At 48.4% G+C, this 25,531-nt stretch overlaps 1 protein-coding gene across 2 annotated transcripts in view; it reads right to left on the bottom strand.

Moving 5' to 3' along the window:
* LOC145362248 (uncharacterized) overlaps positions 1 to 25,053 on the bottom strand; it is a 41,115-nt gene extending 16,062 nt beyond the window's left edge. For both annotated transcript variants that reach the window (XM_080218322.1, XM_080218321.1), the window contains exons 1-5: positions 24,850 to 25,053; positions 20,078 to 20,308; positions 14,955 to 15,005; positions 12,297 to 12,437; positions 6,974 to 7,315 (exon numbers count right to left, since the gene is read on the bottom strand). In XM_080218322.1, the coding sequence (XP_080074448.1) occupies positions 7,196 to 7,315; positions 12,297 to 12,437; positions 14,955 to 15,005; positions 20,078 to 20,305 (540 nt within the window). In that variant the 5' untranslated portion in view covers positions 20,306 to 20,308; positions 24,850 to 25,053 and the 3' untranslated portion in view covers positions 6,974 to 7,195. The remainder of the gene's footprint in view (positions 1 to 6,973; positions 7,316 to 12,296; positions 12,438 to 14,954; positions 15,006 to 20,077; positions 20,309 to 24,849) is intronic.
* Positions 25,054 to 25,531: the final 478 nt, after the last annotated feature.

Genomic DNA, 25,531 nt, shown 5'->3' with positions numbered 1-25,531 from the left:
CTCCCATTCCCTCACCCCTCACCTATCTCAGCCCCCATTCTGCCTCATCTTTTTCTCCAACTCACTTTGGAAAGTTCCCATTGAATCTGCTTCCACCGCCCTTACAGGCAGTGCCTCTCAGATTTCAACTCACTATGTACCAGTGGCAGAGTGGTTAGCATTGAAGTCTCACACTTCCAGAGTCCTGGGTTCAATTCCTGTCTGTGTGGACTCTACACATTCTTCCTAAATCTGCGTGGGTTTCCTCTGGGTACTCCGGTTTCCTCCCACAGTCCAAAGATGTACGGGTTAGGGGTATTGGCTGTGCTAAATTGTCCCTTAGTGTCCAAAGATGTGAAGTTTAGGTGGATTGGCCATGCTAATTGTCCCTTAGTGTCCAAAGATGTGTAGGTTAGGTGGATTGGCCATGCTAAATTGCCCCTTAGTGTCCCAAGATGTGTAGGTTAGGTGGATTGGCCATGCTAAATTGTCCCTTAGTGTCCAAAGATGTGCAGGTTAAGTGGATTGGCCGTGCTAAATTGCCCCTTAGTGTCCCAAGATGTGTAGGTTAGGTGGATTGGCCATGCTAAATTGTCCCTTAGTGTTCAAAGATGTGCAGGTTAAGTGGATTGGCCATGCTAAATTGCCCCTTAATGTCAGGGAGATTAGCAGTGTGGTTATGAGGATAGGACCTGGATGGGGTTGTTGTCAGTACAGGCTCGATGGGCTGAATGGCCTGTTTCTGCACTGTAGGGGTTCTATGTAAAGAAAATTCCTTTGCGTTTTGCATTATTTCCTTGATCAAAACCCTTCAAAACTCACTCATTAGATTTCCTCGACTTTTAAAGAATTAATAAAGACCTTCCTGACACTTTTTCAATCTATTGAGAAGTCGTAAAGGCTGGAAGAACTTCTGAGAATATTGGCAATATCCCCAAAATCGGGGGGGGGGCGGTATTGTTTGTGAGAGTTACTCTGGAGTTTTGTAGCTGCAATGTTACAAACCCTCCTGATTGCAAAAGGAAAAGATAACATCCCTTTCTGCCCTCCAGTGATACTGCAACGTCCATGAGGGATGAAGAAATGGCTGAGGCCTTGAATAACTTTTTTGCTTTGGTCTTCACGGAGGAGGACGCAAATAGTTTGCCGGGTGTTAACGATGGAAAGATGGTAGGAGTGGAGGGCCTGAATGAGATCATTGTTACTAGAGAGGCGGTGCTCGACAGACTAGAGGGACTGATGGTGGACAAATCCCCAGGACCGGATGGAATGCATCCAAGGGTTCTGAAGGAAATGGCAGAGGTGATAGTGGATGCCTTGGTGATTATTTTCCAAACCTCGCTGGATTCCGGGGAAGTGCCGGAAGATTGGAAAACGGCTAATGTTACGCCACTGTTTAAAAAGGGTAGCAGGCAAAAGGCAGGGAATTATAGGCCGGTTAGTTTAACGTCTGTTGTAGGAAAAATGCTTGAATCCGTCATCAAAGAGGAAATAGCGAGGCATCTTGAGAAGAATTGTTTGATAGAACAGACGCAGCACAGATTAGTTAAGGGGAAGTCGTGTCTGACGAATTTATTGGAGTTCTATGAGGATGTGCCTAGTGTGGTGGATAGAGGAGAGCCGGTGGATGTGGTGTTTCTCGATTTTCAGAAAGCGTTTGATAAGGTGCCGCACAAAAGGTTGTTACAGAAGGTTAGGGGGCATGGAGTTGGGGGTAAGGTGTTAGCGTGGATAGGGGATTGGCTGTCAAATAGGAGGCAGAGAGTGGGTGTCAATGGGTGCTATTCGGATTGGCGGTTGGTGACTAGTGGAGTGCCCCAGGGATCGGTGCTGGGGCCTCAGCTATTTACCATTTATATAGATGATCTGGAGGAGGGAGCCGAGTGTATAGTGTCGAAATTTGCTGATGACACAAAGATAAGTGGAACAGCAAATTGTGCGGAGGGTGTGGAAAGTCTGCAGAGGGATCTAGATAGGCTGAGCGAGTGGGCGAGGACCTGGCAGATGGAATACAATGTTGGCAAGTGTGAGGTTATCCACTTTGGTAGGAATAATGGTAGGAAGGACTACTACTTACAGGGCGAAAAGCTGCAGCATGCTAAGGTGCAGAGGAACCTGGGGGTCCTTGTGCATGAGTCGCAAAAACCCAGCCTACAGGTGCAGCAGGTGGTCAGGAAGGCAAATGGGATGCTGGCCTTCATAGCGAGGGGGATTGAATATAAAAGTAGGGAGGTCTTGCTGCAACTGTACAGGGCACTGGTGAGGCCGCAGCTGGAGTACTGTGTGCAGTTGTGCAAGGATATTTTGGCCTTGGAGGGAGTGCAGAGGAGGTTTACTAGGCTGATACCGGAGTTGAGGGGGTTGAGCTATGAGGAGAGACTGAATAGACTGGGTCTGTACTCGTTAGAGTTTCGAAGGATGAGGGGGGGATCTTATTGAGACGTATAAGATGATGAAAGGGATGGATAGGGTAGAGGTGGAGAGGTTCTTCCCGCTCAGAAAGGATAGTAGGACTAGAGGGCACAGCCTCAAGATAAGGGGGGGGCGGTTTAGAACGGAGTTGAGGAGGAACTTCTTCATTCAAAGGGTGGTGAATCTCTGGAATTCTCTGCCTGTTGAAGTGGTGGAGGCTGCCTCGCTAAATATATTTAAGACGCGGGTAGATGGGTTTTTGGTAGGCAAGGGGATTAAGGGTTATGGGGAGAAAGCGGGAAAGTGGAACTGATCCACTTCAGATCAGCCATGATCTTATTGAATAGCGGGGCAGGCTCGAAGGGCTAGATGGCTGACTCCTGCTCCTATTTATGTTCTTATGTCCAACTGTCGGTGTGCTGAGCAGATATCACCGCACGCTATACATTCTCATCGTGCCTCCAAGGTAGTTTCATTTGTTACGCTGCTACATTTTACTTACCTGCCAGGCATGGATTTTAATAGTAAACCCAGTGTTGATGTTGGCAGCTTTTAGCAGCCAGGGTCAACAAGGAATAAATTAAGAGAACAGGAAAAGCATGAGATGATTGTCAGATGGCAAAGTTAGCCTGCGGGCAAGCAACTTCAGGAGAAAGAAACCAACCAGTGTTGAGGAGTGCCCTCTTCCACGGAAACAGTGAGTCTTGGGCACCCACTGAGTTTGTGTTTCAGATTAAGCAGCGTTCGTTTATTACCCGGGAAGCTGAGGTTGGGGAGGGATATCAGTGCAGGTTGGGCGTCCCAAGCGACAAAGGTGCCAGGAGTAACGCAAAGGCAGAGCTGGTGCAGTGGGTTGATTTTTCCAACCTCTCCATGGCACAGTGGTTAGCACTGATGCCTCAGGGTGCCAGGGATCCGGGTTTGATTCTGGCCTTGGGTCACTGTCTGTGTGGGGTCTGCATGTTCTCCCCGTGTCTATGTGGGTTTCATCCGGGTCTTCTGGTTTCCTCCCAAAATCCACAGATGTGTAGGTTAAGGGGACTGTCCATGCTAAATTGCCCCTTATTGACCAACAATGCAGAGGTTAGGTGGATTGGCCATTCTAAATTGCCCTTAGTGTCCAAAGATATGCAGGTTAGGTGGATTAACCATGCTAAATTGCCCCTTAGTATCAGGGGTGTTAGCAGAGTAAATATGTGGAGTTATGGGGATAGGGGCTGAGTGGGATTGTTGTTGGTGTAGACGCAATGGGCTGAATGGCCTCTTTCTGCACAGTAGGGATTTTATGATTCTATGATCTCCTTCCTAAGGGGGACATTAGTGAACCAGGTAGGTGTTCAACCCAATTGATGTTGGCTTCATCTCAGTGTTCATTATACTCCCGCTGCCATAGCGGGATTGGCAGCTGGGCCTTTGGCTTACTAATCTACTGGCATTAGCAGCACATCATCATCGGCCAACCGTAAAAAAGCTATCAACTGGTGGCAACTGGGATATAATCTGCGGCCTCGATTACTCGCTGGTATCCAAAGGGCAACTCGTTAACTCATCAGGTTCATCAAGTCTCGCTTGGTGTGAAAGACAATGTTGGGTCCGTGCTTAAGATTAATAAGATTTAGGGACACGCTTCTCGCTGTGAGTTGATTGGCCACGTGGAGCTTGGCAAATTTCTACTCGAGCCGTTGCATGTCTGACTGCCCTGGTACCAGCCTGTAGGCAGAAGGAGGCCATTCGGCCCATCGAGCCTGCACCAACAACAATCCCACCCAGCCCCCCCCTATCCCCATAGGCAAAGCCAATGGCCTAGTGGTATTATCACTAAGCTATTAATCCAGAATCTCAGCCAATGTTCTGGGGGACCTGGGTTCAAATCCCACCATAGCCGAAGGTGGAATTTGAACTCGATAAAAAGAAATCCGGAATTAAGAATCTGCTGATGACCGCAAAACTATTGTTGGAAAAACCCATCTGGTTCAGTAATTCCTTTTAGGGAAGGAAATCTGCCGTCCTTACCCCGGTCTGGTCTACCTGTGACTCCAGAGCCCACAGCAATGTGGTTGACTCTCAACTGCCCTCTGAAATGACCAAGCCAGACACTCAGGAAACCCACGCAGACACGAAGAGAATGTGCAAACTCCACACAGACAGTGACCCGAGGCCGGGAATCGAACCCAGGTCCCTGGAGCTGTGAAGCAGCAGTGCTAACCACTGTGCTACCGTGCTGCCCACCTCCCCTCCACGTGTCATGTTTGTGTTGTGAACTACTGCGTGGTGACGAAAGGGTTAACATTTCCTGAGCTTCATGGGAGCGCCCTGGCTGGCTGGTCTCACCGCGGCAAGCGAGGCTGGAGAATTTGGCGCCTAGCCTATTCCCCGCACATTGCAGCGGGACTGGAATATCCCGCCAGCAAGAACAGCCGGAAAATTCCACCCTATGTGATTGAAGTGGGGAGGGCGACGGCCTGATGCTATTATCTCTAGGCTATTAATCTGGAAACTCAGCTAACGTTCTGGGGACCTGGGTTCGAATCCTACCACGGCAAATGGTGGAATTTGAGTTCGATAAAAAAAATCTGGAATTAAGAACCTACTGATGGCCATGAAACTGAAGTAGGGAAAAGGATGAGTGTGTTTTGTACTTGAAGGGAAAGGGTTAATGGATTTTGTACCTAGAATATGTCACAAACATAACCCTTCTTCGTGACTGATCTCCTTAAGCTTATACTGTTCCTGGCAGTAATATAAGTTGTGTGTTCATGTTAAAGCATGTGAAACTTTTATAACAGCTGATAGCTAAATATGACGGTTATTTTGTAGACTTTGCAAATCTTACCTGTTTGTATTAGTGGGAATTGTTACACAGATGGTAGTTTACGATACCGGCTTTTAACAGGAAGAGTCCTGCGGGGACAGCCGCGATCGCACAACAAAGACCGGGATGTGGTACTGCCGCAGAAGGACATTACTGTGTCCTGACTACAGGACTGTAATTCCTGATTAACTCTGCATCACGACCCAGGAAGGAAGACCCGGAGGTCTGGCAGGAATTGGAACTTTGAATTGTGATTCCTGCTGGGGCTCAGAATGTATAAATACCCACGTGTGTTTGTGTTCTAGGAGAGGAGTTTGCACATTCTCCTCATGTCTGCGTGGGATTCCTCCGGGTGCTCCGGTTTCCTCCCACAGTCCAAAGATGTGTGGGTTAGGTTGATTGGCCATGCTAAGAAATTGCCCCTCAGAGTCCAGGGATGAGTAGGTTAGAGGGATTAGTGGGTATAATATGTAGGGATATGGGGGTAGGGCCTGAGTGGGATTGTGTTCAGTGCAGACTCGATGGGCCGAAGGACCTCTTTCTGCACTGTAGGGTTTCTATGATTCTAGAAGTCTGGTGAGCCTTAATCAGAGCCAGTTTCTCCTCAACGCTTTGGAATAAAAACCACTGTATTTTGACTCACTGTCTCAGAGGTATTGTTTTACCGACAACAAAACCATTGTCAGAAAAACCTATCTGGTTCAGTAATGTCCTTTAGGGAAGGAAATCTGACAAAGGGTCGCAGATTCGGAACGCTGGCTCTATTCTCTCCCCAGACGCTGTCACATCTGCTGAGATTTTCCAGCATCCGTGGTATTTTGCTTTTATCTGCCGTCCTTACTCCCAGTCTGGCCCACACGAGACTCCAGAACAATGTGGCTGATTCTCAACTGCCCCTCTGAAATGACCGAGCCAGACACTCAGCTCAGGGGGGCAACTAGGGATGGGCAATAAATGTTGGCCCAGCCAGCGAGGCCCGCCACCCAGGAGTGAATATAAGATGGTCTGTAATGGTGGGAGTTGAACTCATAGCTCAGGATCGGTTAGTATAGGCCTCTGGATTACTAGCCCAGTAGCATCACTGCAATGCTGCCACGATAAATGTACACCTATTTCTTAATGTGTGGGATTCACGACCACGGAATGCAGTCGAGGACAAAATGTTGTGTGACTTTAAGAAGAAATTAGATATAACTCTTGGAGCTAAAGGGATCGGGGGATGTGGGAGGGGTGATCAGGATATTGAATTCGATCATAGAACCCTACAGTGCAGAAAGAGGACCTTCGGCCCATCAAGTCTGCACCAAATACAATCCCACCCAGGCCCTACCCCCATATATTATACCCACTAAACCCTCTAACCTGGACACACTAAGGGGCAATTTCTTAGCACGGCCAATCAACCTAACCTGCACATCTTTGGACTGTGGGCGGAAACCGGAGTACCCGGAGGAAACCCACGCAGTCACGAGGAGAATGTGCAAACTCCACACATAAAGCAACCCGAGCTAGGAATCAAACCCAGGACCCTGGAGCTGTGAAGCAGCACTGCTAACCACTGTGCTACCATGCTGATGATCAGCCATGGTCAAAATAAATGGCAGAACAGGCTCGGAAGGCCGAATGGCCTCCTCCTGCTTCTAGTTTCTATGTATGTTACTTACTAAGATTCATACTGACATTGGCAGCAGTTGTTACATCCACATTGCTAAATGTAGCCCCCAGTAAGTGGAGAAGGGACCCCAATTTCCAATCCGATGCCTCACTTACTCAATACTCTTGCAGGGGTTGCTGCCAGGAACGTCTCCTTTCCAGAACATTCCATCCCTTTACCGGCCACACGGTCCACCAGGAAACCCACTTCCCCTCGTGCGTATCCATTCATGTATATTGCAGGAAGAAGGAATTAAGTTGCATCTCTATAGCACCTGTCACAACCTCGAGAGATGTCCAAAAGGTGCACTTCGCAGCCACTGAAGTATTTTTGTAACGTCAGTTGTCATTACATCCATTTTTGATGTGATACTGCATAAATGTCTTCAAGTTGTTTAGGAATTTTTCCGCAGGTTTCTCTGTGTAGATCTCACACTGTTGGCAGCCCTTGGATTTATCCTGTGTGAGGACAGTTCAGGCTCTGATTATACTGAAAACCATGTCCTCTCCATTCACTCAGAGCTGCCTCAGGTTATATCAAGTGTGCAGCGTCAACTCAGGCCATTCAGTAAATATTAAGGCTCTTCCTGAGCCTAGGCTACCTAACCCATCAGCACATTCTAATCTCCATCATGTATTTATCCAGCTTCCCATTGATACCATTCACCTTGACCACTCCCTGTGGGAGCAAGTCCCACATTCTCCCCACTCCTCGTGGGAGCGGGTCCCACATTCTCCCCACTCCCTGTGGGAGCGAGTCCCACATTCTCTGTACAGTCTATAGTGAAGAAATTTCTCCTGGATTTATGAGTATTCAAGTTAACTGATCAAATACAGATGTTTTTCTCAGCATGGGCAGGCGTGGGGGTTGTGGAGTTGGGGGGGGAGCATTCTTTAGTCTCTCTCTGTTATGTGGAGGGACAAATCTAGTCTAATCTCGTGCTTGAGCTTTGTTTAGTTTAAGCTGTGGCCTCTCAGTCTGAGAACTCCGTGAAAAAAGTCAAACAAGCTGCTCATGGCTAGAGTATTCTATCTCCCACCATCTCCATTCAGATCTCCCTGCGTTTCCTTTCCATTAATCCCACAGCAGCCACCACGTCGCTGACCCCACTGTTTAGTGACTAACAATCATTGTGGATGACATCAAACCAGAATTGACAAGACAACTAGTAATGAGGAAGCCCATTTGGTCTCTCTTAATTCATCCACCCAGAAAGATGATGCATTCCCTCAGAATAGTATCTCAATGTTCCCCAGATGTTCCCAAGGTTTCCGCCTCCATCAGTCTATTTGCAGATCAGTCACTGTGTGAAGAGGAGTCTTGAAACAATCCATCCTAAGTTTGCCTCCTACCAGTTCAAACCCATGAACTACTCTCGGTGGGACTTCCACATGTTTGTGGGCAGCACGGTGATACAAAGTTTAATAGATTCCAGTGAGATTCCTTTATTATTTTAATGGAAGTTAATGCCGTTAACGCCTGCGATAATCCCCAGGATTTGCATGGGGAATCCCTGATCAACCTCCCTGTAGGACTCGTAGAATACGAGCTTCCTGGTGATTGGTAATTACCTTACCAAGTGGAGCTTGTATTCCAAGCCCTTTAAAAAGCAGGACCATGAGTGGGTCCATTGTTACATTTTCCCGATTGGGATCTGTAGGCGGAGAAAGAATGGCTACAGCAACGATTTAACAATAATAATGGCGATTGTGGCTTTAAAATGGCTACTCTGGCTGAGAGTTAAGCATGCTGGGATTTTTGGTCAACTTATAATTAAAGGCAGGTGTAGGTTGTAAAGTTACTCTGAATCAGGGTTCTAGTTTGGGAACTGTGACATGTAGCCTTCTGGCGACTAAATAAATGGAGTTGTTTACTTTCATGGCCTCAAGTTTTATTGTGGTTATGTGAGGGATGTGTCACCTGAAGTAAACATAATGGCAGTAATTTCATTGGCTGTTTGAGTCATGTGATCAGTTTCTGGTTATGCAATTAGCTGGATGACAGAGAATCTTCTGGAAACAAGTGAAGAATTTGTAGACATTGCAGCCCTTTGTTTGCCAATGACAACTCGATAGAGATTAATCGCCATCAGAAGATTGCCCTGAAGGAATTTTCCTCAGAAAAGGTGAAGAAGATAGATTCACATCAGAAAGGATTTGGCCAATAAAACTGGCAGTGTCTGTTTTCAGTTAAATAGCCAAAGTTAATGTTCAGTTAAGAGTTATTAAGAGTTTGGTTGAGAGTTATTTTGGTGGCATAAAGAACAAAGAACAAAGAAAATTACAGCACAGGAACAGGCCCTTCGGCCCTCCAAGCCTGCACCGACCATGCTGCCCGACTGAACTAAAGCCCCCTACCGTTCCGGGGACCCTCTCCCTCTGTTCCCATCCTATTCATGTATTTGTCCAGACACCCCTTAAAAGTCACTATCGTATCCGCTCCCACCACCTCCCCCGGCAACGAGTTCCAGGCACCCACCACCCTCTGTGTAAAAAAACTTGCCTCGAACATCTCCTTTAAACCTTGCCCCTCGCACCTTAAACCTGTGCCCCCCCCTAGTAATTGACTTTTCCACCCTGGGGAAAAAGCTTCTGAATTGATTAGAAATAGTCAGCATGGTTTTGTAGCAGGTAGGTCGTGCCTTACTAACCTTATTGAGTTTTTTGAGAAGGTGACCAAAGAGGTGGATGGGGGTAAGGCAGTTGACGTGGTATACATGGATTTTAGTAAGGCGTTCGATAAGGTTCACCATGGTAGGCTTCTGCAGAAAATGCAGATGTATGGGATTGTGGGTAATCTAGGAAGTTGGATCAGGAATTGGCTATCAGATAGGAGACAGAGGGTGGTGGTGGATGGTAAATATTCATCATGGAGTGCAGTTACGAGTGGTGTGCCTCAGGGATCTGTTTTGGGGCCACTGTTGTTTGTAATTTTTATTAATGATCTGGATGAGGGTATAGTTGGGTGGATTAGTAAATTTGCTGATGACACCAAAGTTGGAGGTGTGGTAGATTGTGAGGAAGGGTGTCATAGTCTGCAGGGAGACTTAGATAGGTTGCAGAGCTGGGCCGAGAGGTGGCGGATGGAATTTAATGCGGAGAAGTGTGAGGTAATTCACTTTGGTAGGAGCAACAGATGTGTCGAGTATAGGGCTAACGGGAGGACTTTGAATAGTGTGGATGAACAGAGGGATCTAGGTGTGTGTGTACATAGATCCCTGAAAGTTGGGAATCAAGTAGATAAGGTTGTCAAGAAGGCGTACGGTGTCTTGGCGTTTATTGGTAGGGGGATTGAATTTAGGAGTCGCAGTGTAATGTTGCAACTGTACACTACTCTAGTGCGGCCGCACTTGGAGTACTGTGTGCAGTTCTGGTCCCCGCATTACAAGAAGGATGTGGAGGCGTTGGAGAGGGTGCAGAGGAGGTTTACTAGGATGTTGCCTGGTATGGTGGGGAGGTCCTATGAGGAGAGACTGAGGGATCTAGGGTTGTTTTCGTTGGGAAGAAGGCGGCTAAGAGGGGATCTTATTGAAACATATAAGATGATTAGGGGTTTAGATAGGGTGGATAGTGATAGCCTTTTTCCTCGGATGGAGAAAGCTAGCACGAGGGGGCATGACTTTAAATTAAGGGGGGGTAGCTACAGGACGGATGTCAGGGGTAGGTTCTTTACCCAGCGGGTGGTGAGGGATTGGAATGCCCTGCCTGCTGCAGTTGTAGATGCGTCTAGTTTGGGGGCGTTTAAGAGATCTCTGGATAGGTTTATGGACGAAAAGGGATTGGTATAGGCTAGTGGGTCATTGTTTTTGTAACTGGTCGGCGCAACATCGTGGGCCGAAGGGCCTGTTCTGCGCTGTAATGTTCTATGTTCTATGTTCTATGTTCTATCCACTCTGTCCATGCCTCTCATAATCTTGTAGATTTCTACCAGGTCTCCCCTCAACCTCCGTCGCTCCAGTGAGAACAAACCAAGTTTCTCCAACCTCTCCTCGTAGCTAATGCCCTCCATACCAGGGCAACATCCTGGTAAATCTTTTCTGTACCCTCTCCAAAGCCTCCACATCCTTCTTGGCAACCAGAATCAAACACTCTACTCCAAATGCGGCCTAACTAATGTTCTACAAAATGGTTACACAGTGGTTAGCACTGATGCCTCACAGCGCCAGGGACCCGGGTTCGATTCCTGGCTTGGGTCACTGTCTATGTGGAGTCTGCACATCCTCCCCGTGTCTGCGTGGGTTTCCTGTGGATGCTCCAGTTTCCTCCCACAAGACGTGCTGGTTTGGGGGCATTGGCTGTGCTAAATTTTCCCTCAGTGTACCCAAACAGGCACCGGAGCGTGGCGACTAGGGGACTCTCACGTGTTAATGTAAGCCTACTTGAGACTAACAAATAAACTTAACTTTTACTTTAGCCATGATCTTATTGAATGACGGAGCAGGTTAGGAGGTGGCCCTACTAGTTCTTGTGTTCTTAAGAGAGTTAATGAGTTGCTAGTGTTTAAGTTTGAGTTGGTACCTGAAGTGTTAATAAGGAAAGAAATTGTTGGATAAATTAAAGAGTTGACTCCTGTTTGCGTCATTGAACTGCAATGCTTCAAAGTCATTAAAATTAATAACCCAATTAACAAACCTGTTGTAGTTCACCGCAAGCTTGCGATTTAACTTTCTTTTTATTTTGTGCAATAAAACACTATTCCTTTACACCTGCAGTTATTACAATACACGTCTCCGCTTAATATCCCTAAATATGTACCATCTGAGTGCAGGTGAGGCACAGCAGATGGCACACCAATGCTACAGTTAAGAAAGCCCATCTCTACTTTCTCAGGAGACCAAGGAAACTTGGCATGTCCGCTACCAACTTTTACAGCTGCCCCATAGAAAGCATCCTTTCTGGTTGTATCACAGCTCGGCCTGGGCTCCTGCTCTGCCCAAGACCGCAAGGAACTACAAAAGGTTGTGAACGTAGCCCAATCCGTCACGCAAACCAGCCTCCCATTCACTGACTCTGTCTACACTTCCTGCTGCCTCGGCGAAGCAGCCAGCATAATTAAGGACCCCACGCACTCCGGACATTCTCTCTTCCGCCTTCTTCCATCGGGAAAAAGGTACAAAAGTCTGAGATCACGTACCAACAGACTCAAGAACAGCCTCTTCCCTGCTGCTGTCAGACTTTTGAATGGACCTACCTCGCATTAAGTTGATCTTTCTCTACACCCTAGCTATGACTGTAACACTACATTCTGCACTCCCTCCTTTCCTTCTCTGTGAACGGTATGCTTTGTCTGTATAGCGCACAAGAAGCAATACTTTTCGCTGTATGTTAATACGTGTGACAATAATAAATCAAAATCAAATTAAAATCAGCTTTTGATGGTTCTGATCCTACAACAAATGCATGCACAAAGCCAGGGCAAACCGCCAGGTATTGGACTTACTAAATGTGAGAGATAGCCGTCAAATTGCTGTATTAAGATGGTGATGAGACGTGTCACGTTCTTTTTCGAAGGTCCCGCAAATTCAACATTCAAGACATTCAGTTCAGCTTGGAAACATTGCAGTTTCTCTTTCCAGCAATTCTGTGGATAAATGAATATTGCTCCGTTTATGTCTGGGTGGTGTAAGTATGGGCTGAGGGACTGCGGAAAAACAGACATTGTTAAACGCTGAGTACCGAGGCTCTCCCGATTCTGCTTCGAATTTTAATTTGTTTCGCAGTTCTTTGGTGGTGTTGCCAAATCTGAAGTAACAGGAAATTTTGGAAAACCACAGGTGGCACGGTGGTTAGCACCGCTGCCTCACAGCACCAGGGACCCAGGTTCGATTCCCAGCTTGAGTCACTGTCTGTGTGGAGTCTGCGTGTTCTCCCCGTGCCTGCCTGGGTTTCCTCCGGCTGCTCCAGTTTCCTCCCACAGTCCAAATCTGTGTAGGTTGGTGGATTGGCCATGTTAAATTGCCCCTTAGTGTCAGAGGGACTGGCAGGGTAAATACATAGGGTTACAGGGAGGGGGTGTGGGTCAGATGCTCTGTCGGAGAATTGGTGTAGGCTCGATGGGCAGAATGGTGTTCTTCTGCACTGCTCATAGAATAGAAAATGTTGGAAAGATGTAAGTGGCACAGTGGTTAGCACGGCTGCCTCACCGAGCCAGTGACCCAAGTTCATTTCTGGCCCTGGGTGACTGGCTGTGTGGAGTTTGCACATTCTCCCCGTGTCTGTGTGGGTTTCATCAGGGTGCCCCGGTTTCCCCCTACAGCCCAAAGATGTGTAGGTTAGGTGGATTGGCCATGCTAAGTTGTCCCTTAGTGTCCCAAGATGTGTAGGTTAGGTGGATTGGCCATGCTAAATTGCCCCTTAGTGTCCAAAGATGTGCAGGTTAGGTGGATTGGCCATGCTAAATTGCCCCTTAGTGTCCCAAGATGTGCAGGTTAGGTGGATTGGCCATGCTAAATTGCCCCTTAGTGTCCCAAGATGTGTAGGTTAGGTGGATTGGCCATGCTAAATTACCCCTTAGTGTCCCAAGATGTGTAGGTTAGGTGGATTGGCCACGCTAAATTGCCCCTTAGTGTCCCAAGATGTGCAGGTTAGGTGGATTGGCCATGCTAAATTACCCCTTAGAGTCCAAAAATGTGCAGATTAGGTGGATTGGCCATGCTAAATTGCCCCTTAGTGTCCCAAGATGTGTAGGTTAGGTGGATTGGCCATGCTAAATTACCCCTTAGAGTCCAAAAATGTGCAGGTTAGGTGGATTGGCCATGCTAAATTGCCCCTTGGTGCCCACAGATGTATAGGTTAGATCAGATTAGCCATGGTAAATGGGTTACAGGGATAGGGCAGTGGGGGAGGGCTGGGTAAGGTGCACTTTCGGAGAGTCAGTGCAGACATGATGGGCCAAATATCCTCCTTCTGCAATGTAGGGATTCTATGGTTCTATGGTTCCTAAGTCTCAAGTCTGGATGTTGCCTCTGCCACCGCACCCCCCCCTCCCCCCCCAACTCACCAACTCCCATCCCCTTGCTACAGGGGGGCTGCAATGGGGTATAAGTGCATTCATTTTTGGAAATAAAAGGGTCAAGGGGGCAGCCGAGAATACAAACAACAAAATTGGAGCAGAAGTAGGCCATTCGGCCCCTCGGGTCTGCCTGAATGTGTAAAAATTCATCCAAAATCAAAGTTAATGAAGGAAGATGTATGACGGATGGGAGAAACAATGAAACAAACTGTCCCTGTTTAAATCAAACTCTACTTTCTGCGGATTTAAGAACGGCCTTTGCTGGGCCAATGGGCTACTGTTCCAAACAGCTCAATCGGAGCATGTGGCGCGAGATTCTCCAGCCCTCCCAGCCGAGTGTTTCCCGCCAGTGGGAGGAGGCGTGTTGTTTGCTAGTGGTGGGATTCTCCAGTCCCGCTGCTGTCAGTGGGAATCCCCATTAACGCCTCCCCACTCCAGCGGGACATTGGAGGGCGTGGCGTGCGCTGCTGACGAGGTCCTGGAGAATCCCACCGGCATGAACATCCGGAGAATCCCAGCCCAGGAAGGGCGCTCTTCCCAATGCTGGGAAATTATCAAATTCGTGCAATGGCCGAATTCTTAAAGAGGTCTACAAAATAATGAGGGGCACAGATCAGTTAGATAGTCAACATCTTTTCCCAAAGGTAGGGGAGTCTAAAACTTGAGGGCGTAGGTTTAAGGTGAGAGGGGAGAGATACAAAAGTGCCCAGAGCAGCAAATTTTTCCACACAGAGGGATGGTGAGTGTCTGGAACCAGCTGCCAGAGGCAGTCGTAGAGGTGGGTGCAATTTTGTCTTTTAAAAAGCATTTAGACAGTTACATGGGTAAGATGGGTATAGAGGGATATGGACCAAATGCGGGCAATTGGGATTAGCTTAGGGGCAGCATGGACAAGTTGGGCCGAAGGGCCCGTTTCCATGCTGTAAACCTCCGAGACTCTCACCCCGTGATCGCTAAGAGTGAGAATGGAGAATTTGGCGCGCCGCTCACTGCAGCGGGTCTGGAGAATCCCAGCCGCAGGTGAGGCTGGAGAATCCTGACCCACTCTCTGAAGTGGAATTCGATAAATTTGACCAAAATACTTACTCCGTTGTTGTTCAGATCGGGACAGTACAGCTCAATGTCGCCTTCATTTCCCTAAATGATAAATAATATTTTATTATATAAATCATCATTTCTTTCTTATTTCCTTTCGTTTCCCCGCAAACTGCCCATTCCATCATTCCCAACTTTATCAAAGCAGACAGATCCATTCCCAGGTCCTATTTATTGAATACAGCTCAACACCATTACCCCAACAAAACTCATCTCCAAACTCCATGGTCTGGGTCTTGGCCCCTCCCTCTGTGACTGGATCCTGAACTTCCAAACCCACAGTGTGCAATGAGTAAGGATCGGCAACAACACCTCCTCCACGATCATCCTCAACACCGGTGCCCCACAAGGCTGTGTTCTCAGCCCCCTCACTATACTCCTTATACACCTCTGACTGTGCGGCCAACTTCCCCACCAACTCAAGTTTGCTGATGACACCACCGTAGTGGGTTGGATCTCAAACGCTGCCGAGTACAGGAATGTGATAGAGAATCTGGTGCGGCAACAATAATCTCTCCTCAATGTCAACAAAACGAAGGAGATTGTCATCAACTACAGGAAGCGCAGTGGAGAACATTCCCCTGTCTATATCAACGGGGATGAAGTGGAAATGGTCGAGAGCCTCAAGTTTTTAGGTGTCCAGATCACCAACAACCTATCCTGGTTTCCCCCCATGCTGACACTATAGTTAAGAAAGCCCCACCAATGCCTCTACTTTCTCAGAAGACTAAGGAAATTTGGCATGTCCGCTACGACTCTCACCAACTTTTACAGGTGCCCCATAGAAAGCATTCTTTCTGGTTGTATCACAGCTTGGTCTGGGCTCCTGCTCTGCCCAAGACTGCAAGAAACTACAAAAGGTCATGAATGTAGCCCAGTCCATCAGGCAAACCAGCCTTCCATCCATTGACCCTGTCTACACTTCCCACTGCCTTGGTAAAGCAGCCAGCATAATTAAGAACATAAGAAATAGGAGCACGAGTTGGCCATCTAGCCCTTCGAGCCTGCCCCGCCATTTGATAGGACCCCATGCACCCCGGACATTCTCTCTTCCACCTTCTTCCATCGGGAAAAAGGTACAAAAGCCTGAGATCACATACCAACCAACTCAAGGACAGCTTCTTCCCTGCTGCCGTCAGACATTTGAATGGACTTATCTTGCATTAAGTTGATCTTTCTCTACACTCTAGCTGTGACTGTAACACCACATTCTGCACTCTCCCCTTTCCTGCTCCCCTGTGTACTCTATGAACGGTATGCTTTGGTCATATAGCGCGCAAGGAACAATACTTTTCACCGTGTCCCAATACGCATTTATATAGATGATCTGGAGGAGGGAACCGAGTGCAGGGTGTCGAAATTTGCTGATGACACCAAGATTGGGGGAACGGCAAATTGTGCGGAGGGTGTGGAGAGTCTGCAGAAGGATCTAGATAGGCTGGGCGAATGGGCCAGGAAATGGCAAATGGAATTTAATGTTGGCAAGTGTGAGGTGGTCCACTTTGGTAGGAAGAATGGTAGGAAGGACTATTACTTACGTGGCGAAAAACTGCAGCAGGCGACGGTGCAGAGGGACCTCGGGGTCCTTGTGCATGAATCGCAAAAACCCAGCTTGCAGGTGCAGCAGGTGGTCAGGAAGGCGAATGGGATGCTGGCCTTCATAGCGAGGGGGATTGAATATAAAAGTAGGGAGGTCTTGCTGCAGCTGTATAGGGCATTGGTGAGGCCGCAGCTGGAGTACTGTGTGCAGTTTTGGGCGCCGCACCTGCGCAAGGATATTTTGGCCCTGGAGGGAGTGCAGAGGAGGTTTACTAGGCTGATACCGGAGCTGAGGGGATTGAGCTATGAGGAGAGGCTGAATAAACTAGGCTTGTACTCGTTAGAGTTTAGAAGAATGAGGGGAGATCTCATTGAGACGTATAAGATGATGAATGGGATGGATAGGATAGAGGTGGAGAGACTCTTCCCGCTCAAAAAAGACAGTAGGACTAGGGGGCACAGCCTCAAGATAAAGGGGAGGCGGTTTAGAACGGAGTTGAGGAGGAACTTCTTCACTCAAAGGGTGGTGAATCTCTGGAATTCTCTGCCCGTTGAAGTGGTGGAGGCTGCCTCGCTAAATATTTTTAAGAAGCGGGTTGATGGGTTTTTGATAAGAGAAGGGATTAAGGGTTATGGGGAGAGGGCGGGAAAGTGGAACTGAGCCACGACAGATCAGCCATGATCTTATTGAATGGCGGGGCAGGCTCGAAGGGCTAGATGGCCTACTCCTGCTCCTATTTCTTATGTTCTTATGTTCTTATGTGTGACAATAATAAATCAAATCAAGTCAAAGGTCTCTCCCGTCTCCCCGGGGGTTTACAGAGGTGAAGCTTCGGTTGGATTGGTGATTGTTAATTCACCTTCCTCTCCCAGTTGGATTTAGGAATTCCAAATCAATTTCCCAGACCTCATCTCCATTCCCGATGAGCCTAAGGAAAGAAGATGGTAAACTTGTTGGACAGTTTGGAATCTGAAGTTCCACGTCCAACTTGAACTTCAGCACATTTTATCATTCTGAGTCAGGCAGGAACGTTGCCCAATAAAGCAGGTTTCCAGGAGGAAAAAACAAACAAAACCTGACACCAAGATGCATGAAGAGATACTCCAACAGGTGACTGGCCGAGAGCTTTGTCAAAGATATGGGTTTTAGGAAGCAGCTTGAAGAAAGAGAGAGAGAGAGAGAGAGAGAGCACAGAGACAGGGAGGGAATTCCAGAGCTTAAACCCATCCCCCCACCATCACCCCCGCACTCTCCAGCTGAAGGCACGGCAGAATGGTAAAAATGCACAACAGACCAACCCTGGAGGAGCACAGAGATCTCAGAGGGGTGTAGGGGCTGGAGGAGGTTACAGAGATAGGGAGGGTGTGTAGGGGGCTGGAGGAGGTTACAGATATAGGGAGGGGGTGTAGGGGCTGGAAGAGGTTACAGATTTAGGGAGGGGGTTGTAGGGGCTGGAGGAGGTTACAGAGATAGGGAGGGGGTGTAGGGGCTGGAGGAGGTTACAGAGATAGGGAGGGGGTTGTAGGGGCTGGAGGAGGTTACAGAGATAGGGAGGGGGGTGTAGGGGCTGGAGGAGGTTACAGAGATAGGGAGGGGGTTGTAGGGGCTGGAGGAGGTTACAGAGATAGGGAGGGGGTTGTAGGGGCTGGAGGAGGTTACAGAGATAGGGAGGGGGTGTAGGGGGCTAGAAGAGGTTACAGAGATAGAGAGGGGGGTGTAGGAGCTGGAAGGGGTTACAGGTATAGTCTGCATGTTCTCCCCGTGTCTGTGTGGGTTTCCTCCGGGCGCTCCCAGTTTCCTCCCACAGTCCAAAGATGTTCCAGTGAGGAGGATTGGCCATGCTAAATTGTCCCTGAGTGTTCCAAGGTGTGCAGGTCAGATGGATTAACCATGGTAAATGTGTGAGGTTATTGGGATAGGATGGGGGAGAGGACCTAGATAAGATAGTCTGTTAGAGATTCGGTGCAGACCCGATGGGCCGAATGGCCTCTCCTGCACTGTGAGGATTCTCTGAGTCTATGAAGTCTCCTTGAACTGAGTTCTTTATTACTTCAGGGGGCAGTTGAGAGTCAACCACATTGCTGTGGCTCTGGAGTCACATGTAGGCCAGGCCGGGGTAAGGATGGCAGATTTCCTTCCCTAAAAGGAACCAGATGGGTTTTTACACCAAATCGAAAGTGGTTTTCTGATCATTACTGAGAGACTGGCTTTCAATTCCAGATTTTAACCAAATATTTAATTAATTGTACTTTAAATTCTGCCATTTATTCAGACGCGTCGCCTGGTTTATTGGTCCAGTGACATTATTGCTACATCACTGATCTTGCTCGGATTTGATTTTCCTTCAGTTCACAGATATTAAACCTCTGGAGTTGGCATACTGTACATACGTCTCACATCAATCAGCTGCTGATAAATTCAAGATTAATTAATTGTGTTCCATTGATAAAACTGTCAATTGGCATTAATGTTTTGGTATCGCAAGTCATAAAGGTTAATAAATGTCTCCAACTGAGTGTTTTGACGGGGGAGTGTGTGTGGGGGGAGGATATGGAATCTATCTTTTCTGATTGCGATGCTGTTGCTGCCATGGATGGAGCTCATCTCGAAGCTGGAACTGAAAGAATGAACTCCCTGTCAATCAAGGAGCGAGATTTACAATGGCAGTGGTTTCGGAAGGGTTTATGCTGACTGGGAGGGGCTTACGTTGGGTGGGCAGGGCTTACCCTGGGTGGGAGGGGCTTACACTGGGTGAGTGGGGTTCACACTGGGTGGGAGGGGCTTACACTGGGTAAGTGGGGTTCACACTGGGTGGGAGGGGCTTACACTGGGTGGGAGGGGCTTATACTGAGTGGGACGGGTTGGGAGGGGTTTACACTATGTGGGAGGGAGTTACACTGGGTGGGTAGGGTTTAAATTGTGTGGGGGGGCTTACACTGGGTGGGAGGGGCTTACACAACATGGGAGGGGTTACACTAGCTGGGAGATGCTTCCACTGGGTGGGAGGGACTTACACTACATGGGAGGGGCTTACACTGAGTGGACATGGTTTACATTGGGTGGGAGGGGCTTACACTGGGTAGAAGGGGCTTACCCTGGGTGGGAGGGGCTTACCCCAGGTGGGAGGGGCTTACCCTGGGTGAGCATGATTTACATTGGATGGGAGGGGCTTACCCTGGGTGGGAGGGGCTTACCCTGGGTGGGAGGGGCTTACCCTGCGCTGGAGGGGATTGCATTGGAGGGGAATTATTACATTGGGATGGGGGGAGGACTTTCATTGGTGGAGGGGGTAAAGACTGGGTGGGAGGGGGTTTATATTGGGGGTGCAGAGGGGATTACACCAGGAGTGTCAGGGAGATGTTTCACTGGGGATGAGGGGGGGGGGAGCGGATAGTGCCAGTGATCCCCATCGCAGGCAGAGAGAGGGAGAATCGAACGGACCCCAACCCCTCCACAATCCCTGCCCTCCCTCTATAATCACCAGGGCTAATGGTTGCATTTGGAATGGATCTAACGTCTATCTGTAATTTGGGAGGACAGTTCCCATGGGGATGAATGAGACCAGCGAGCTTACCACCATCTTCTGCAGATCTTGCACGTGATACAATGCCTCGTGATAGCAGCTGGTCCCCTCGCTGGAGGTGAGCATGCCCATCATGATGTACAGTGGGAGGCAGTAGTAACGCACACTCCTCATATCGGCAGTGGTGGGAAAGCAGACAGGCTTCGCAGGGGTCACTGGCTGGTGTTCTTCACTGCGTGAGGTTATCGTCACCCATCGTCTCCAATCGCAGCTCATCATCTCCTGAAGGACAAAGAGCAGCATTGGCAAGATATGAAATCCACAAAACCATCAGAGAAAGCAGCAGGGTTAGGCCACTCGGCCCATCGAGTTTGCTCACCGTTCCATCGTGACTGATGAGTTCCTCAACCCCATTCTCCCGCCTTTCCCCCGTAATCTTTGACTCACCGTTACCAATCAAGAGCCAATCTCTCTCTGTCTTAGATAACCTGGCCTCCTCTGTGGCAATGAATTCCACAGATTCACCACCCTCTGGCTGAAGAAATCCCTCTTTATCTCGGTTCGAAAGGGTCATCCCTTTACTCTGAGGCTGTGCCCTCGGATCTGAGTCTCCGAAAAATGGAAACATCTTCCCCACTCATGGCTAATCCACCTACCCTACCCGTCTTTGGACTCTAAGGGGCAATGTAGCATGGCCAATCCACTTAACCTGCACACTTTTAGACACCAAGGGGCAATTTAGCATGGCCAATCCACCTAACCTGACGCTTGCGGGAGGAAACAGAAACACTCAGAGGAAACCCACACAGACACGGGGAGAACATGCAGACTGCACACAGACAGTGACCCAAGCCAGGAATTGAACCTGGGTCCCTGGTGCTGTGAGGTAGCAGTGCTAACCCACTGTGCCACGCTGCCAGATGGCGTAGTGTCAAGTTATTTGATAATGCATCTGTAAGACATCTGCCTTGGGGCCTTTCCCTGTATGAAAGGCGCTATATAAATGCAAGATATTGTTGTATGTAAATTTCATAGATTCCGCTCACCACACAGTCAACACTGGAATTTTCAGAGTTAAATTGCTGAACAGTGGTAAATTGGGAAAAGTTATTTCCACAGTTCAGAGATTTGGAATTTGGAGAGAAATTAGCTCCAGAGGGATGAAGGCGTGACAAGACTTTTCTTTTTTTTTATCAACCAAGTTTCAGAGTGATTTTACTGTGTTGGAACCAGAATCCTAAAACCCTTTAACAGGGAAAAATGTAACTATCAGAGTAAAAAACCTTCTGCAAAAGCATCCTTTCCAGATGTATCACACCTTGTTATGGCTTCTGCTCTGTCCAAGACTGCAAGAAACTACAAAGGGTCATGAATGTAGCCCAATCCATCACTCAAACCAGCCTCCCATCCATTGACCCTGTCCACACTTCCCAAGAGCCTATTCTTCCCTGCTACCGTCAGATTTTTAAATGGACCTACCTCGCATTAAGTTGATTTTTCTCTACACCCCAACTGTAACCGTCTCGCTTCCTTCTCTATGAATGGTATGCTTTGTCTGTATAGCGTGCCAGAAACAATACTTTTCACTGTACGTTAATATATGTGGCAATAATAAATCAAATCAGATAAACTTCCCGTTGCCTTGGGAAAAGCAGCCAGCATAATTAAGGACCCCACGCACCCTGGACATTCTCTCTTCCACCTTCTTCCATCAGGAAAAAGATACAAAAGTCTGAGGTCACGCACCGACCGACTCAAGAACAGCTTCTTCCCTGCTGCTGCCAGACTTTTGAATGGGCCTACCTCGCATTAAGTTGATCTTTCCCTACACCCTAGCTATGACTGGAACACCACATTCTGCACCCTCCCCTTCCCACCTCCCCTACGGAGTCTATGAACAGTATACTTTGCAAGAAACAATACTTTCCACTGTATGCTAAAACATGTGGCAAGAATAAATCAAATCAAAGGTTTTGGGGAAAGGGATCGATATACCACTGGGCCGGTACAGCAGTGATGGGCTGATTGGCCTCATTCTGTGCTGCGTTGCTCCATGGACTCAAGGCCATTCAGCCCCTCAGGCCTAGTCCGTATGCAGATGTTGTACGAGCCCTAACTAGTTAACGGCTTGTGGTCGAGTCCCACACAACATTTTCCGGGTTCTTGAGAGGAAAGCAACTGCGCATTTTGACAGTGTCCCGGGGACATCCCACCACACCTTATACCCCAGTGAAGCACCCCTGTGTTGTCACTGCTGCAAGGCGAGAAATGCATCTGCCGATTTGTGCACAGGAAGATCCCGCAAACGGCAACATGACAACCACCGGTATTGGCCGAAGGATAAATATCAGCTGGGAGTTAAAAACTCAAAACTAGGCGCAGGAGGAGGCCATTCGGCCCTTCGAGCCTGCTCCCCCATTCGTTTTGATCATGGCTGATCATCAAATTCAACAACCTGATTTCCCCCCCCCCACACAACCTCCACACACCCCCCCCCCCCCCCAATATCCCTCGATCCCTTTAGCCCCAAGAGCGATATCTAATTTCTTCTTGAAATCACACAACATTTTGGCCTCAACTACTTTCTGTGGGAGTGAATTCCACACATTCCCCACCCTCTGGGTGACGAAATTTCTCCTCCCCTCGGTTCCAAAAGGTTTACCCCTTATCCTCAAACTCTGACCCCGAGTTCTGGACTCCCCCACCATCGGGAATGTTCTTTCTGAATCTACCCTGTCTAACCCTGTTAGAATTTTATAAGTTTCTATGAGATCCCCCTCAATCTTCTAAACTCCAGTGAATATAATCTGAACCCATTTAGTCTCTCCTCGTATGACAGACCTGCCATCCCAGGAATCAGCCTGGTAAACCTTCTCTGTGCTCCCTCTATAGCAAGGAACATCCTTCCTCAGATAAGGAGACCAAAACTGCACACAATACTCCAGGTCTGGCCTCACCAATGCCCAATATAACTGCAGTGAAACCTCCCTATTTTGCTCCAACGTAGTCCCTTTTCAGAACGATCGTTTCAGGGAAGAAATCCTCTGCACGTGAGTGAAACAATCCCGGGAGATCTTTTGCTACACTTGAGAGAAGGCACTGAGAAGTAGCTTCTGTCCACAGCACGGCACAGGGATTTGAAGTCAGATCCCTTCGAATTGTTATTGATTTGATTTATTATTGTCACGCGTACTGGGATCCAATCCATCGCGCGAACCAGCCTCTCATCCATTGACTCTGTCTACACTTCCTGCTGCAAAGCAGCCAGTATAATCGAGGATCCCACTCACCCCCGGACATTCTCTCTTCCATTGGGAAAAAGATACAAAAGTCTGAGGTCACGTACCAACTGACTCAAGAACAGCTTCTTCCCTGCTGCTGTCAGACTTTTGAATGGACCTACCTCGCATTAAGCTGATCTTTCTCTACACCCTCGCTATGACTGTAACACTACATTCTGCACCCTCTCCTTTCCTCCTCTATGAACAGTCTGTATAGCGCGAAAGAAACAATGCTGTAAGCCAATACATAGAATCATAGAAACCTGACAGTGCAGAAAGAGGCCCTTCGGCCCATCGAGTCTGCACCAACCACAATCCCACCCAGGCCCTACCCCCATATCCCTACATATTATACCCACTAATTCCTCTAACCTACACATCCCTAGACACTAAGGGGCAATTTCTCAGCATTGCCAATCAGTCTAACCCGCACATCTTTGGAATGTGGGGGGGAAACCAGAGCACCCGGACGAAACCCACGCAGACACGAGGAGGATGTGCAAACTGCACACAGACAGTGACCCGAGCCGGGAATCAAACCCAGGACCCTGGAGCTGTGAAGCAGCAGTGCTAACCCACTGTGCTACCGTGCCGCCCAGAATAATAAATGTGACAACAAGAAATCAAATCAAATCAAATATAGTGAAACATATTATTTCTTGTGTGCTATACAAAGTTTAAAGCTTTGAAGTTTAAAAGTTTAAAGTTTATTTATTAATGACACAAGTAGATTTACATTGACACTGCAATGAAGTTACTACAAAAATCCCCTAGTCACCACACTCTGGGTTCAGATACACTGAGGGAGAATTTAGCATGGCCAATGTACCCAAACCAGCACATCCTTTGGAGAAAGTATACCGTACATAGAGAGGGAATCATTGAAACCCTTCAGTGCAGGATGAGGCCATTCAGCCCATCGGGGCTGCATCCACTACAATCACACCCAAGTCCTATCCCTGTAACCCCACATATTTACCCCGCTAACCTGGGACACTAAGAGGCAACTGAGCGTGGCCTGGAGGAAATCCCAGAGACCTCGTGGCAGGTACGGGAAGAACACGCAGGTTCCGCACAGTGACCCCCAGCCAAGGACCGAATCCGGGTCCCTGGGCGCCGTGAGGCGGCAGTGCCAGCCACTGTGCCAAAGAGAGCGCAGAATGTAGTGTTACAGTGGGAGCTGGGGTGTAGAGGGAGAGCGACAGTAGGCGAGAGCGGGTACCCCGCAATCCAGCCTGCAACTGAATTTCAGAACATCAGGGTTGGGCGACCAGCTCAGAGAGGAGAGTGGCCTCGGTAACAACCTCACGTATCAAATTCACCATAAAATCCAGCTATCTTTTGGCATGAGTACACATTACACAGGTCACCTGACAGCATCCGGTCCAACCACTGGACTCTGTAAGGGGTTTAATGGGTTCGGAACTGTCTGACCAGAGAGGTTCAAACCAAAGTGTGACAGTAGCGATAACCTGCACCAGTCCAATACTGAGTGGCGCAAGAGTATTTATAGAAAGTGCAAGACTTTCAGTGATTTATTACCTATGAACGACTTCCAACCTCCCGCTGGAATCGATCTCCCGCAGTGGCTGTCTGCATTTGCTTTCTGTTCCTTTGTTGTAGCCGACCTTGCGGGTGTTGTCACCTCTCCCTGGGTAAAGCTGGGTGCCCTGGTGTTAACTGAAGGGCGGGTGTGCAGGTTCTGAGAGTGAGGAGGGCTGACAGGCTCCCTTTTGACTTATAAAACCTTCAGGACAAACGCAAAAGCGCTTGGGAGCACGGCCAAATAGGGATAACTTCCTCTTCCAAGAAAATGTGGATCAACAAATAACACTCCGCATTCTTGGCCGTAAGTCACTCACTGTTGAGAACACCACTGCCAGAATATTAGACCGTCCTCCTTCCTTGTACATTAACCAGCTATCTGAGCTCACAGATTCAGAGAATGTTTGCACAACTGGAGAAGTTCACTCCTCAACAGATGGTTATTGACCAAACATTTTGAGATGACGGAGCGCCGTACTGTCAGAGGGTCAGTGCTGAGGGAGTGTCGCACTGTCAGAGGGTCAGTGCTGAGGGAGTGCCGCACTGTCAGAGGGTCAGTGCTGAGAGAGCGCCGCACTGTCAGAGGGTCAGTGCGGAGGGAGTGTCGCACTGTCAGAGGGTCAGTGCGGAGGGAGTGCCGCACTGTCAGAGGGTCAGTACTGAGGGAGTGCCGCACTGT

This window comes from Carcharhinus amblyrhynchos, unplaced genomic scaffold (genome assembly GCF_965287045.1).
Source record: "Carcharhinus amblyrhynchos unplaced genomic scaffold, sCarAmb.v2.hapA scaffold_37, whole genome shotgun sequence".
Taxonomy (NCBI): domain Eukaryota; kingdom Metazoa; phylum Chordata; class Chondrichthyes; order Carcharhiniformes; family Carcharhinidae; genus Carcharhinus; species Carcharhinus amblyrhynchos.
Note: the sequence above shows the minus strand (reverse complement) of the source record. Positions and strands in the feature narration are given on the sequence as shown.